Raw genomic sequence first — 14,326 nt, 5'->3', positions numbered from 1 at the left:
CCCCATCAGGACAGACAGTCATCATACGTTGTCGATGTAGGGTGAACTTTACAATCTCCATGTGACCTCTCCATGGTAAGCACACCTCTTCTTTCATCCCTCGCTGGGTGAATTGCCCCACATCCCCACAGCCTAGTCAACACACATGATTCTCAGCCCATTGCCCTCCATGTTCTTCCTAACAGAGCCCTTATTTTGCTCAGATATCCATTCCCTCCTCTCCCAGCCCTACCCCCAGCTCCAGGAGTGGGTCTGATTTGATCTAAGGGTGTCCCATGCCCCTTGCATGGGACCCAATTCTGCCTATGAAGTAAAGGCAATCGAGAGAGGGCTTCTGGGAAAAGAGACATTCTTTCTCTGGCTGTTATAAATCTGGCTGTGAGGTATGCAATTCCACTTCCAAGTAAGGATGAAGCCAACTCGGAAAGAGGTACAAGAAAAGAGAGAAAAGAACCTAGACTGTGATAACACATTAAGCTGCTGAATCTTCCAGTCCAGAACCATCCTGTCATGGGAGATGTCCATTTCCTTACTGCTTATGCTAACTGGGTTTCTATCACTCATAGTCAGTCTCTCTCCTCTCCCTAACCCTAGTCCCACTGAGAAGTCCTGTCCGTTCCCCCCTCCAACAAAAGATATCCCAAATCCCTCCTTCTGTGGATCTCCCCCACAACCAACATTCGGTGGCTAGACTGCTTTACAAGGTCTCATCTAGTCTCATGTCTTCTGGCAACAACAGAGTTCATGTGTTAACCTCTCATCCTGACCTCACCCCCACTGGGGAGCCCAGACCAGTGACCCCAGTTCCCACCGCAGCCCTTCATTGCTTCCTCCCTGCCTCACACATCCTCGCCACTGCTTGCTTCTCTACCCACACTTCCCTTCTTCAAACACACCCAGGCGGATTCTACCTCTGGACCTTTGTACGAGCTGCTTCCTCTGTCCTGAAGCCTTCTCCTTCAGAGCCACCGAAGGCACAGGATGTCTTACCCTTCACTTCTCTCCTCAGAGGCCCTCCCTGACTATACCATCGAGAGCAGCCCCACTCGGCATGCCTCTAGCATGTTCCATATTGTGGAACTTTTCCTTCCTTCAAGGCCCCATTGTTATGTGACAGTATCTCATTTACTTCTTCATGATACTCCCACTAGAATGAGAGCCCCACGAGGACAGGTGGCTTGACTCTTGTGTTCACAGCTGCATCCCCAGCACCTAGGACACCTGACACGGGGAAAGCAAACTGCTCACTCCTATTAATTTCACCCTCTCACTTTCCCTCGGAACCCTGCCTATCACCAGCAATCCTGCCTTAGATCAGGCTCGAGATTCTCCTCTCTAGAAATCCTAAATCACCCTGTACCCTCAACCAGCCTGCATGATTTTCTAAAATGGGGCATGTGGACCCCAGAGTGGAGTGCTGGTGAGGATACTTGTGCAGGTGTATACAAAGATCTTGAGGGTTCTGGAGGAATTTTTAAAATGATGTTTCCAGCGGTGCCTGGGTGGCTCAGTGGATTAAAGCCTCTGCCTTCGGCTCAGGTCATGATCCCAGGGTCCTGGGATCGAGCCCCACATGGGGCTCTCTGCTCAGCAGGGAGCCTGCTTCCCTTCCTCTCTGCCGGCCTCTCTGCCTACTTGCGATCTCTGTCTGTCAAATAAATAAATAAAATCTTTTAAAAAAAAATGCTGTCTCCATGTGGTTATTCAACAGTCTGGACAATCCAGCAGCAATTCCAGCTTTGGTCAAGCACTGCCTAGTTCTAGTGCCTGTGTTGGGCATGTGTTTAGGATTAGCAAAAAGCGTTTCATAGGAAAAGCACCTATATGTACATGGTTATATGTTGCAGCATCCTTTGAAGGAGCAAAAGACTGGACACTACTTGAAAGTCAAATCAATAGGGAATTGGTGTAAAAATGTTCAGTACATCTATACAGTTGAATACAATTTAGCGGTAAAAAGGAGGAGGAATCTGTTAAGTGCCAATAGGAAACAGACTCTATTAAGTGAAAAATGCAAGGTGCCAATCAGAGTAGAAAACAAGACGGACAGAAAGAATAGATTCACCTGCTTGTGTATGCACAGAATATTTCTGGAAGGGTACACAAAGAGCAGCATTTTTTTTTTCCATGGGAGAACTAGGTATATAGGAGTGCAGAAGTGGAACAGGGACTTCTCTGGAAATAAACTTTTACCCTTAGAATTTTGAAGCTCATAAATATTTCTTCCAAAAATAAATGGAAATATAAAAAGTGGTGTCTATAATTACCATGTTTATACACAGGCATCACAAATTGAAATGCCTTTAGAGGCTATGCAGAAAATATGGGTGAGAAAATGTGGCAGGCCTAGGACCCTGGCAAACTGGACAAAGTGGCTGTTTACAAGTTACAAGGTCAAGTGAAGCGTGTGGGATGTACACACGGAGGAACCTGGGAGAAGGTAAAGAGATGACTGTACGTGCAATCATCTGATCTTGACATGTTGCTTTACAAAAATTGAAAATTTCATTGCTCATACATATCCAGAAATGTATGCCTACGTGCACAACTCAATTAATATTCACAAAGTGTTGGGGCACCTGGGTGGCTCAGTTGGTTAAGTGTCCAACTCTTGGTTTTGGCTCATGTCATGTAGTCAAGCCCTGTGTAGGCTCTGTTCTCCCTCTCCCTCCCTCCTTCTCTCTCTCAAATAAATAAGTAAAGTCTTAATAAACATAAAAATAAATAAGAGAGGGACTTGCATGGATAATGAAAGTATACAAAGAACAAAAAGATTTAAAAAGATATTCACAAAGTGAACACAACAGTGCAACTAACATCCAGATCAAGAAGCAGAGCATGACCAGCCCCCGAGTCTCTCTCACCCAGTCACCAGCTCCCTACCCCACCTCCAAAGAGGCACTACTATCCTGACCTCTAACGGACTAGATTCGTTTGTCTGCCTATGGAATCGCACTATGTGTTCTTTTGGATTTGGCATCTTGCTTTCCACACTGTATTTGTGAGATTCACGCACAGTGCTGTGTGTAACTGTAGATAGTTCTTTGTCGTGGCTGAGTCTTCCATTCATTCACCCACTCTCCTGTGGATGGGCATTTAGGTTGCTGCTGGTGGGGCCTGTGAAAATAGGTCAGCTATGAATACTCTACTTTGTGTCTTCTGGTGAACAGATGTAAACAATTTTGTTGGGTACATTTCTAGGAATGAATTACTGAGTCATAGAGTACTTGCTTACCTTAAAAAATGCCGCCAAGTGGCTTCCTGTTGAGTTCCAGTTGTTCCATATGCTTACATGGGCCAATTAAAAAAATAATCTGGTCCAAAGAAAACATCATAGGCCACCAGTTTGCCACCTATGGTTCACTAAGTCTTTAATTGTCATGGGAGAAAGTTCTTTATAAGGTAATTTCAGATCTCAGCCCATCATTCCCTTCTTAAGACCTCGCAGTGTCTCCTTGAATAATGGCCGAACCCCTTTAGCCTGGCATCAAATGCTTTCTGCAGGTTGCCTTTCTCTTTTTGCCTCTTGTCACTGTTCATTCTCCATTTATCCATCACTGCCATTTAGCAGGCCCTGGAAAACTATCACATTTTAGTACCTCTGCATGCCCCGGTCTGTGCTGTCCCTCTGCCTGTGGCTTCCCGTTTTCCCTTGCTAGGACAATTTGGGTACCTTGTCTCTCCTCTAAACTACCACCCAGAGAGCTTGCCATCCATGTCCTGTCTGCTGTCTCTCTACCCCAGGGCCTAAACATATGTGCCACAAACTCAGTCACTCTGATTTTTTTTTTTTTTTTTTTTTTTTTTGGTAACACAGATGAGTGTGGCAAAAAAAAAAAAAAAGGATAAATTTTAATCTTCCCCCGCCCCCAGTAGTTCTCCACAGAAGCAACTCCTGCCACCACTTCCTTGTGAATTCTTCCCGAGTTACACAAGGAATGTATAACTTTATACTCAATATAGCTACGTATTCAGTAGGCACCATGTAGAAAGTAAGGCAGAGATAGGGAGTTGCCATGCTAAACCGGAAGGTCAGGACAGGCCTCACTGAGAGGGTGATATCTGTGCTAAGACCCGAAGGAGGAAGAGAGCCACACTGGTCTGAGGCAGAAGGAACAGCAGGTGCAAATGTCCGGAGAAGCAGGGTGTGCCTGGCCTGGTTGAGAACCGGAAAGTAGTGAAGCAGGAGGAGTATCGATGAAAATCATTGAACTGGGCCAAATTGCAGCGGGCTTTATTAGCCACTCTAGGACGTCAGACTGGCATGAATGAGCCGGGAAGACGCTAGTTACTGAGATGGGGAGGTGCAACACCTGACCGGCGGTCTTCGAAATTCACTTCCTCAGTGAAGAGCTGCCTCATCCTTCTTTGTCGTAGCTCAGTATCACATATCCGAAGTCTCCACAGTTTATCCGGGCTCTCATATAAGGGACACTTGATCTGTCCCCTAGCTTTGGGACGCAAAGCATTCCAACGTTTCCTTCTTTCCAAGAATCCCAGCTGACAATTTTGATTAAAAACCTGTAAGTTCACACAACTCGTCCCTTTAAACGTGATTTTCTTCTTCAGTAAAGAAACTGGATAACGTGCGATCTCCCTAGTTCGGGTTCCTTGCTCACCTTCGCCCCGCCCCCCAGCCTGAGGCCCTTTTTCCACTTTAAAAAGGGGCTTAGGGGGCGCCTGGGTGGCTCAGTGGATTAAACCCTCTGCTTTCGCTCAGGTCATGATCCCAGGGTCCTGGGATCGATCCCCCCATCAGGCTCTCTGCTCAGCGGGGAGCTGGCGTCCCCCCCTCGCTCTCTGCCTGCCTCTCTGCCTACTTGTGATTTCTGTCAAATAAATACATAAAATCTTTAAAAAATAATAAAAAATAAAAAGGGGCTTTAGGTGAGCAAAAACGGATTGGGGCGGGTGGGGGTGCTTCCCGCTTCACTTCAACGCAGGAGAGATCAGCCCGCCCAGGGGTCTGCGAAAGGACACGTCCTGGGGACGGGACCCCCAGGACGAGTTACACAAGGAATGTGTAAGGGATCCGACCCCTCAAAAACAGAACATTTAGAGGCGGCGACACAGAAAGAGCGACCCACAGCAGCCACGCAGCCTAGAGCAGAGTCAAGACAGCCGCGAGCCCAGGAACGTCGCAAAGATCGCGCCTGCGCAGTCGCTCCCGGCGCTGAGCCCGCGCGCTAGCTTTCCTTCCCACGACCTCCCCTCTGGCGCCTGCGCACAGGGATCCGCTTCCCGAAGGCCTGCCAAGCTGGGGCTCATAGATATAGACTTTTTTGCTGCTTGAGCAGGGAGCAGTTGGCTCGTACTTGAATCCATTGTCTCTCCCTTCCCCGTTTATTACGGCAACTATAAATGTCCCACCCCAACTCACTCCAGAAGGGAAGAACTCCGTCCCTGAGGCTTTCGGGGCGCTCGGGACGCCCAGGTAGCCAGGGAGGTTGTGGGTGGGGTCAGCCGGCTACCACGTGGCGGGACTCCGCCAATCGGCGCGCAGACCGCACTTTGCGGCTCGGCTTCAAACAAACTACGGAGAGGTGAGAGTGGCCTCTGGGGCCCCGCCCCCTCGCCTGGGTCTGGGGCCCCGCGAGACGGCGGGCGGGGGAGGGGGCGCCGGGAGCGGGGGCGGGGCGCAGTGGTCGAGTGACGGCCCGCATCACCTATTCCGGGCGCGGGCAGCGGCGCGGTGGGCCCCGGAGCCAATGGGCGGGGGCGGGGGGCGGGGGGCGGCCCGGCCGGCGGGGAGGGGGAGCTCGCGGCCGGGGGACGAGGGGGGAGGAGGGGGCGGGCTCCCAATCCGGTTCCATCCGGTTTTCCCACCGCCCCCGCGGCGGGTCGCAGCAGCTCGGGCGGCGGGAGGAGCGGCAGCGGCCAGGCAGCCCAGCTTCGCGAAGGCTCTCGGCGCGCCGCGGCCCGCAGGCACCCGGCACGCGCCCGCCCCGCCGCCACGATGCCCAAGAGGAAGGTGAGCCGCGGCCCGCACGCGCGCCCTCCGCCGCCCGGCCCGCCGCGGCCGCCCCGCGAGGCCTGAGTCCCGCCGCGCTGACGGCGGCGCAGGGCCCGACCAGGCGCCCCGGGACCCGCAGCGGCCGGGCGGGAGGGCGGGGCTGCGCGCCCGCGGCGGGCCGGGCGCGGCGTTCTGGAACGTTCGGCGGCCGAGGAGCCGGGTGGGAGATTCGAACGCGGCGGCGGGAAGCCGTGACGTCACGCGGCCGGGCATTGTTCGGGCGGGCGGGCGGGCGCGGGGCGCGCGGGCACTTTGTCTGCGGGCCGCGGCCACTCGCGCTGTGCTTCCGTCCGCAGGTGAGCTCCGCCGAGGGCGCGGCGAAGGGGGGGGTAAGAGCCCGCCCCCCCGCGGGGGGGGGGGGGGCCCGGGGGCGCTTCGCCCCTCACGCGTCGCTCTTTCTCCTTCTCTCCCCTAAAGCCCAAGAGGAGGTCGGCGCGGCTGTCCGCGGTAAGTAGCGCGAGCCCCGCACCCCCGTCCTCTCCGCGCGGCCGTGCCCGCCGGACGCTCAGCGCTGCCCTTGCCTTTCAGAAGCCCGCGCCCGCGAAAGTGGAAGCGAAGCCCAAGAAGGCGGCAGCAAAGGTAGGCTCCGCGCTCGGGCGCGGGCGTGCGGGGCGTGCGGGGCCGTCGGACCCCCGCGCGGGCTCTTTCCGCCCGGAGAGCCGCGTCCCGGCGACGCGGTTCGCGGCCGAGGTCTCGACCCCAAGCTCTGGGTCCGATGGCCTCGCCTGAAACGCGCGAGGGTCTCCTGGTTTCCTGTTCGGATGCGGGCCCGCAGCCGCGCGTGACCGACTTCGGTGTGCGGCCCGCGTAGACGAGCGGTGGGAATGGATGCGGTCCTCGGGGGCGTGCGGGACAGCGTGGGTCGCGGCCGGAGCGGCCGGGGCTCGCGTGCGCGGCCGGGTGAGGGCTTCCCGGGTGGGTGTGTGGGTGTGTCCTGGTGCCGGGTCTCCGCGCCGCCCGCGAGGCCGCTCCGCTGTGCGGGTTCTGCGGAGGGCGCTCTCCTCGGAGGCCGCCCTGGGGCAGGTGCCGGGTCGGTGTGTTCGGTGACTGCGCGCTCGCCGCATCCCAGGGAACTCGGAGTTCACCCTAAACGCCGTGAGAGTTGTTTCCCTGGAACAGATTCACCGTCGCGCGGCCCGCATCGAAGGTCTCCGACACGAAGTTGTTCTTGCTTACGTGTAATGCTTGAAAACTTCTGTTGGGAAAGCGAAGTGTATGTAAACCACGGTAATTCTGAGTCGGGGTGTAGCCCTGAAACCGTTCTCTGCAAAGCTCTCACGGTTTTCAGGGGGAAATTCGGGGTGTGATTAATTTCTGCGCACCTAAGACTTGAGTGAGCGTTTGGTGTTCGACCCCGTCTCGGAAAGTGCAGGTAGAGCTTAGCGCTGCAGAATCAAAGACCTTGTTTCCAGTTATTTGTTTTAAACATGCAGCAATGAATGTCAAACTCTCAAAGGTTGGTGGGTTTGTTTTTTTTTTTAACGTATTCAAAGTGTAGGGTAGTATGTTAACTTCTCACAAAAGATAAAGAGTAAGTAAAACAGGAACTTTTCATGGAGGCCAAAAAAATGGCAGATCTTGTTGCATAATGATGGAATGAACTATGTACTGTTACTACCCATCTTTTGGGGGGGTTGTAATAAAACCATGGACGAAGTACTGTGCCTGCTTCCCAGTTTCTCCCTTGTTTACCACGTCCTGTACTTTGATTCGTCCCGAAAACTTTTTGTAATGAAAATACTGTGATTTTATCCTCCGTTGGGTTTGGGATCAGGTATCATCGACACATTTCTTTTTCTGAGAGGTCAGCAGGTAAGTCTACATGTCAGTGTTCCTTGAGGAGCAAATCTGTCAACTCAGTGTTGCCAAAGGGAAATTGTGGAGTGGGAGCTTTGTTTTACCTGAGTTTCTGCAGTCCACCCTTCATAACCAACCTGATTTAAAGCCTTAATGGAAAGTAAATTTTTGATATTTATTGATTACGGTGTAGATGCGCTGTATTCAAAGTATATATATACACCACTATGAGATTATGACTTGTATAATTTCTTTAGTAGTATTTTGGGACTGAAATACACACATGTTGGGAAAACATGGATTTACTTTTTTTCATTTATCGTTCCTGTTATTAAAAGTGGTATTACTTCGCCCAGGTTGTTGCGTATTTTGTTTTCATATTTAAGGATTTACATTTTTATGCTATCCCCATAGTGGGTAGAAAACTAATCAGAAATTTGAAGAAATCAGATTATAGAAGAACATCTACAGAGGTGATTGTGACATTTCATAAATACCATTGTGTGAGGAGTGTTATCCCAGATATGTTTGTTTTTGTAATTTGTAGTTGTTATTCTGGCTCAGTAAAGCATGCAACCCTCGATCTCGGGGTTGTAAATTTGAGCCCCACATTAGCTGTAGAGCTCACTAAAAAATAATAATTATGATTCATTATAAAGATGGTGTATTATTAGTAGCTGTCATGTTGTTTTTGTATATGGACAGCCATCATTGGTTCAAGAATACATTACTGTGCCGCTCCTCCCCTCTTAGCATTAAAGTGTGAGGTCTACCTGCGTGTCTTTGTGGCTGTTTAACTCAAGTATTGGTCAGTACTGATAAGGGTCTTTGATGGAACTTACTGGTGACCTGACTTCATTTAGCTGTGGCTGTATTCTTTATTTACGAGAAACAAATGTTAAATGTTTAAACTTCTTCACCATTGACGGATAGTATCCAAAAACACTCCTAACGGTGCTTAACCGTGGCTTAAATTTTGGAAGTCTTTTATTATCATACTAATATGTGTGCTTTTCAGAGTCTTCCAACATGTAAATGAAAATGATAAACTCCAAATTGATCCTTTTAGCTCTTCATTACATGATATCAAGGGATTAGCTGTAGCAGGATAGTCAACCTGACCATTCCACATGGTGCTGTTTTCAGGTGAATGGTCTCACTGTGAGGGTGAATGTCTTGTCAGGACAGTGATTATTTGACAATTTGATTATTCAGGCTTACGAGAACTTTGGGGACAGGTAGGGTTACAGTGGAAAGAGATTTCCTCCAACTACTCTTCCCCCTCATTGGTTCCGTCATGTGCAACTTGAGAGAGGAGTGGGTGACTGAGCAGGTGGGAGGAGGAGTGTGTCTCTGGCTTTAGGTTTACTCAAGGTAAGTCTAATGAGGCTTGATAATGCGAGTACTGTTAACAGTAATGTTAGCGTTGTGCTGTCATCCTGACTAGTGGGGATGGACTTTCAGGTGCCTCTGGAAAAGAGGTGTCCTGTGACTCGGGCTGCTATGCAAGCTAGCGTTAACATGGCAGCTGTTGGGGACACTCTAGCAAGTGAGAAAACTAAGTGCTGAGTTGATGCTTAAAATACACTCTTAACTGTATCCTAGGATAAATCTTCAGACAAAAAAGTGCAAACAAAGGGGAAAAGAGGAGCAAAGGGAAAACAGGCTGAAGTGGCTAACCAAGAAGCAAAAGAAGACTTACCTGCAGAAAACGGAGAAACTAAAAATGAGGTCAGAAGTGTGTGTTACTGATTTGGACTCTGAACAGTAGATAATAAGTTACATATCTTTATAGAGCAGATTAAGACAGTCTTTGTTCATCAGAATACTAAAGCTTTGTACAGCAACTCCCAGGTGAATAGAGAGGTGGTTTTTAAGGATTAGATCATATTTGGAAATGTATATGTTGATTGCTGCTTCTTTAAATGAACAAGAAATTTTAATATGTTTAGAATTTCACCAGTAACAGATCGACTGTGCATGTTTACACAGGGTTCATTAATATTACTTGTGTGGATTTTCAAAAGGATTTAATTTGCTAAGTGATCTATTACTCTTTTTTCTTTGACTTAGAACCTCAGTACTTGTTTAAAGAAACGGGCTTTGTGTGTGTGTGACCTGTAGAACTGCTGTAATATTGCTTTTCTGGATATTCAGAAATGTTTTGAATCCATTCCTTATTTGGTGGACTTTTCCCATTTCATTTTTTATAAGGAAGTCCAGTTTTCTTAAAGTGGCTGTTTTAGGACTAAATAACTTAGACCAAGTAAATAAAAAGACTTGATGTCTTTAATCTTTTTATCCTTTTAAGTTGTGAAAAGAAGACACGATCTTAAACAAGTAGGCTACACATTTTGATAAATAAGTTTTCTTAGGCCTTTTTTTTTTTTTTTAAATCTTATAATGGTTAAATCTGGAAAGAAATAAATCAGAGTATTTTTAAAACTTTTGTATTTATAGATCAAATCTTAAAGCAACCAAGTACTTATTTCTAACTTGTGAAGTTTAACCAGAATTTATTTTAAATTGGTAGTTCTAACCATATACCATATATTATGTGATATTAAGATGAGATTACTAATCTTAGTTATTAGGGTAGAATTTGACCTTCTAATACACATTCTCACACTTCTATTATTCATGGTGATTGTGTTCTAGAAGGTGTAAGTACTGAACAGTTGTACATGGAGGAAATAAAGGGTTAGATTTTTGTGGCAACGTAACTTGTGCCTAAATGAAGCTCTGCAACACGTGTATTTTCTCCACTAGGGACACCACAACTTTCTTGCACTTAGTAGACCGTGTTATACTTGTCTAGTCAGCATCATTAAGAAGCACAAAAAAGATGTGAAATGTGTGATACTACACTACAAAAAAGGCACAAATTTAGGACTAAAACAGCCACCCCAGCTGGGAGTGTACGTGCTGAGGAACTCAGGAAAAAATGCTTTAAGTCTAAGGAAGTGCCGGGAGAATTGATTTTGGCGGTTACAAATAAATTTTAGTGAATAGGCAAATTTGCCAATACAGATTCTACATAGAATGAGGATCACCTGTATTTTCAAGACCTAATAATACTATATAAGTAAGAGTATGTTGTGTTAAATGTTAAAGCTCTCAAAGACAATAACAATGACAAAGTAATCAAGTATTTGATTATTTCTTTGATTTGCAGAGTCCAGCATCGGATGAAGCAGGAGAGAAAGAAGCCAAGTCTGATTAGTATCACATACCATGTCTTATCAGTGGTCCCTGTCTCCCTTCTTGTACAATCCAGAGGAATATTTTTATCAACTATTTTGTAAATGCAAGTTTTTTAGTAGCTCTAGAAACATTTTTAAGAAGGAGGGAATCCCACCTCATCCCATTTTTTAAGTGTAAATGCTTTTTTTTAAGAGGTGAAATCATTTGCTGGTTGTTTATTTTTTGGTACAACCAGAAAATAGTGGGATATTGAATGTGGGAGGCTTTGATTGTCTTGGGTGTCAGCTCAACATTCCATAGATGGGGTAGTTTTTATATCCTGTAATACCAAGCATACTAAATGGCAATTTGGAGTCAGTCGTGCATTTAATATGTCTTGAATATTTTAAATTACTCCTTTTCCCATGTTGTTCTGGTAGAATTGTTGCCTAAAGAAAACCACTCCTAGATCTTGGCTCCCCCTGTCAGAATTCTTGTGCGCTCTGTAACATCTTGGTTGTGGTAGTTCAGTTTTCCTAGTAACTCTGTTAATGTGCTGTGCAAGATTGAAAATTTGAGTATGTAGTGTATATGATATTAAATTGTGAATGAATGGGACTTAACACTGTTAACAGTGTATCAGCATTTGAATCTATTGGTACTTGATACACTGTTAAGGAAAAATTGTCTCCAAATTTTAAGCTGGAAGGTCACTGGAATAACTTTTAGAAAAGAATCACAACTACGTGATTTTCTTTTTTTTAGATTTTTGGTACGTACGTTAGGAATTGTGTAAAAATTGAAATGTCTGTACTGATCCTCAGAACAACCAATAAAAACTCAGTTATGAAAAAATTTTGTGAAGCACATAGATCAAGTTCTGGCTTAAATTTCATTAAAAGAATAACCACATTTGTTTTCCCAGAGTTCTCTTAAAATCTGAAAGTGGAATATTCACTTTTTTTTTTAATACTTGAACAGTGTTACAAGTACTGAATAAGCCACAACTACATCTAGTGTGGTTTGTGTTTACACATTCGTTTTGAGATTTTCATACATACTGTACTTCCATTTTGCCATCTAAGTAGTCGTCAGAGGTGGTGGTGGCCACCTGCACTGATACGGCAAATGCAAACCCAGGGCCAGAGGAAGCACCAGGCCAAGGTTACCACTAAACAGGGAAAGACCCTGGAACTGTGTAAACCTCACTACACTTAAAAATGTTATTTTGCGCTGGAATGATTTGCGGGTGGGGGATAAGAATGCTCTAGAAACGGGAGTCCTGAGGGATCACAACTCTGCAAAGGTGACCACAGGAATGGCTGCTTTGAGCAGACTTATTACAGGGGTGATGAAATGTGGCCCCTCCAGTAAAACAGGATGTCAGTGGGAAAAGGATGCTGACTTGGGTTGAACTAATTCTCAAAGGCGGGCTGGCGGTGGTTACACTGTGGAGGGCCTGGAACCATGATAAATGCAGATTTGTCTCTTAATTTGTAAGTACAGACAGCATGGGGGTTTTGGATATATTAATTTGAGCATTGAACTGCAAACCTCCCCCCTTGTGTATGGATACTTTATACAGTTTTATTGTACTAGAATTTCCCTAGAACCTCTTTGGTATCAGCTAAAAGGGGTACCTAAGAACCAATGGGAAGAAATCTAGACTTAACCTGGCTGTGTTCATCTGTACTACCCAACCCTCAGTACCCCAAGGAACATTACCGTGATCATTGTTTACAGTCCCAAGGTTTCCTCGATTGTTCTGAATCTATTGCTAGTAATAAAGAGATTTACTAGTTCTCTAAAAAATAGTATAACAAGGTTGGTTTTGTTTTTCTTACATATACCTAAGAGATGGTTTTTTTTTTGTAGAAAATGGGAATGGAGGTACTTGTAGGTGCTACTTGCCTTGAGCATTACTCTTAGAAAAAAGTGAACCCTCACCTAGGTGTTTTCTTCAGCTATCAAAGGAAAACAGTTGTAAGAAAATAAACCACTTCGGGGCGCCTGGGTGGCTCAGTGGGTTAAGCCACTGCCTTCGGCTCAGGTCATGATCTCAGGGTCCTGGGATCGAGCCCCACATCGGGTTCTCTGCTCAGCGGGGAGCCTGCCTCCCCCTCTCTCTCTGCCTGCCTCTCTGCCTACTTGTGATCTATCGAATAAATAAAAAATCTTTTTAAAAAAAAAAAAAAAGAAAGAAAATAAACCACTTGAGGTCTGTTTTTTTTAATTGGTGTTCTAAGTAATCTCTACACCCAACATGGGGCTCTCAACCCCAAGATCAAGAGTCGGTTGCTCTACCAGCTGAGCCAGCATGTTTTCTAGGCTCATTGCCTCTGAAAAATTTAATCTCTAAACAGTGAGTTCGGAGCAATGAAAACTGAGTAAGAGTGCTTGAACGGGCATCAGACATCCTGAAAGGACAGGGGAGATAACTTTAATAATGATGCAAACAAATCACTCTGAAGTCTGTGAACTAGCAAAACCAGTAAATAACCTTTCACTCCCTTGGCTTGTCAGAGGCTGGATTTGACCTTCCAAATGTGGGTTAATCAGAGAACTAATAGTACTAGAACCTGCTGCCTAGTACCAAGACTCCTGCTGAGCATGGAGGCCCCAGAGAAAACAGGCTTGTAGCCCCGTTTGGGAAGCGTGTAACGAAATGCTTGTGGGCAGAGGGACAAGAATTAAGGAGACTGAGCTGGTACCGGGTAGAGAAATGCGTGTGTATGTATGTAATTGAAGTTCAGGACCAGTTTATACTCACTGGGGAAAAGAACAGGAAACGCAAAGCCAGTAACCACCATAATTCATTTACTAGGCAGAGCGACCCTGGTGTCCCTAGAAGCAATTATTTTAGATATGTTGAAATTTTCTTCAGGTGTGCTTGGGTGTTCTTTTTTTGTAAAATAGTTTAGTATTTGCTTAATAATTTGTGTGGCTATACCAAAATTTGGCCATTACAGGCAGGTTGGGGGTTCCCCCCCCCCCTTAAGGATATACTCAAAAGCATCACAGTGTACTGAACTCTCATGTTTGAGTCAGCCAATCCCAGTAGCCATCAAACCGTTGCTACTCTTGGCCATCCATAGTATTTTAAGTAAATAAGGCTGGATAGTTTTATTTTTTTATTTTTTTAAGATTTTATTTATTTATTTGACAGAGAGAGATTACAAGTAGGCAGAGAGGCAGGCAGAGAGAGAGAGGAGGAAGCAGGCTCCCTGCTGAGCAGAGAGCCCGATGCGGGACTCGATCCCAGGACCCTGAGATCATGACCTGAGCCGAAGGCAGCGGCTTAACCCACTGAGCCACCCAGGCGCCCCAAGGCTG

The 14,326-nt window shown here is 46.7% G+C and overlaps 1 protein-coding gene across 1 annotated transcript; it reads left to right on the top strand.

Annotated features, from left to right (window-relative positions):
• The first annotated feature begins 5,204 nt into the window (after positions 1-5,204).
• Positions 5,205-11,864, top strand: HMGN1 (high mobility group nucleosome binding domain 1). The gene is made up of 7 exons (XM_059388396.1): positions 5,205-5,543; positions 5,848-5,971; positions 6,310-6,383; positions 6,431-6,460; positions 6,542-6,592; positions 9,416-9,541; positions 10,986-11,864. The coding sequence occupies exons 1-7, from the start codon at positions 5,362-5,364 to the stop codon at positions 11,113-11,115; spliced, it is 717 nt and encodes a 238-aa protein (XP_059244379.1). The 5' UTR covers positions 5,205-5,361; the 3' UTR covers positions 11,116-11,864.
• The last annotated feature ends 2,462 nt before the right edge of the window (positions 11,865-14,326 follow it).

Source organism: Mustela nigripes, chromosome 2 (assembly GCF_022355385.1).
Source record: "Mustela nigripes isolate SB6536 chromosome 2, MUSNIG.SB6536, whole genome shotgun sequence".
Taxonomy (NCBI): domain Eukaryota; kingdom Metazoa; phylum Chordata; class Mammalia; order Carnivora; family Mustelidae; genus Mustela; species Mustela nigripes.
This window is presented reverse-complemented; position numbering and strand designations above follow the sequence as displayed.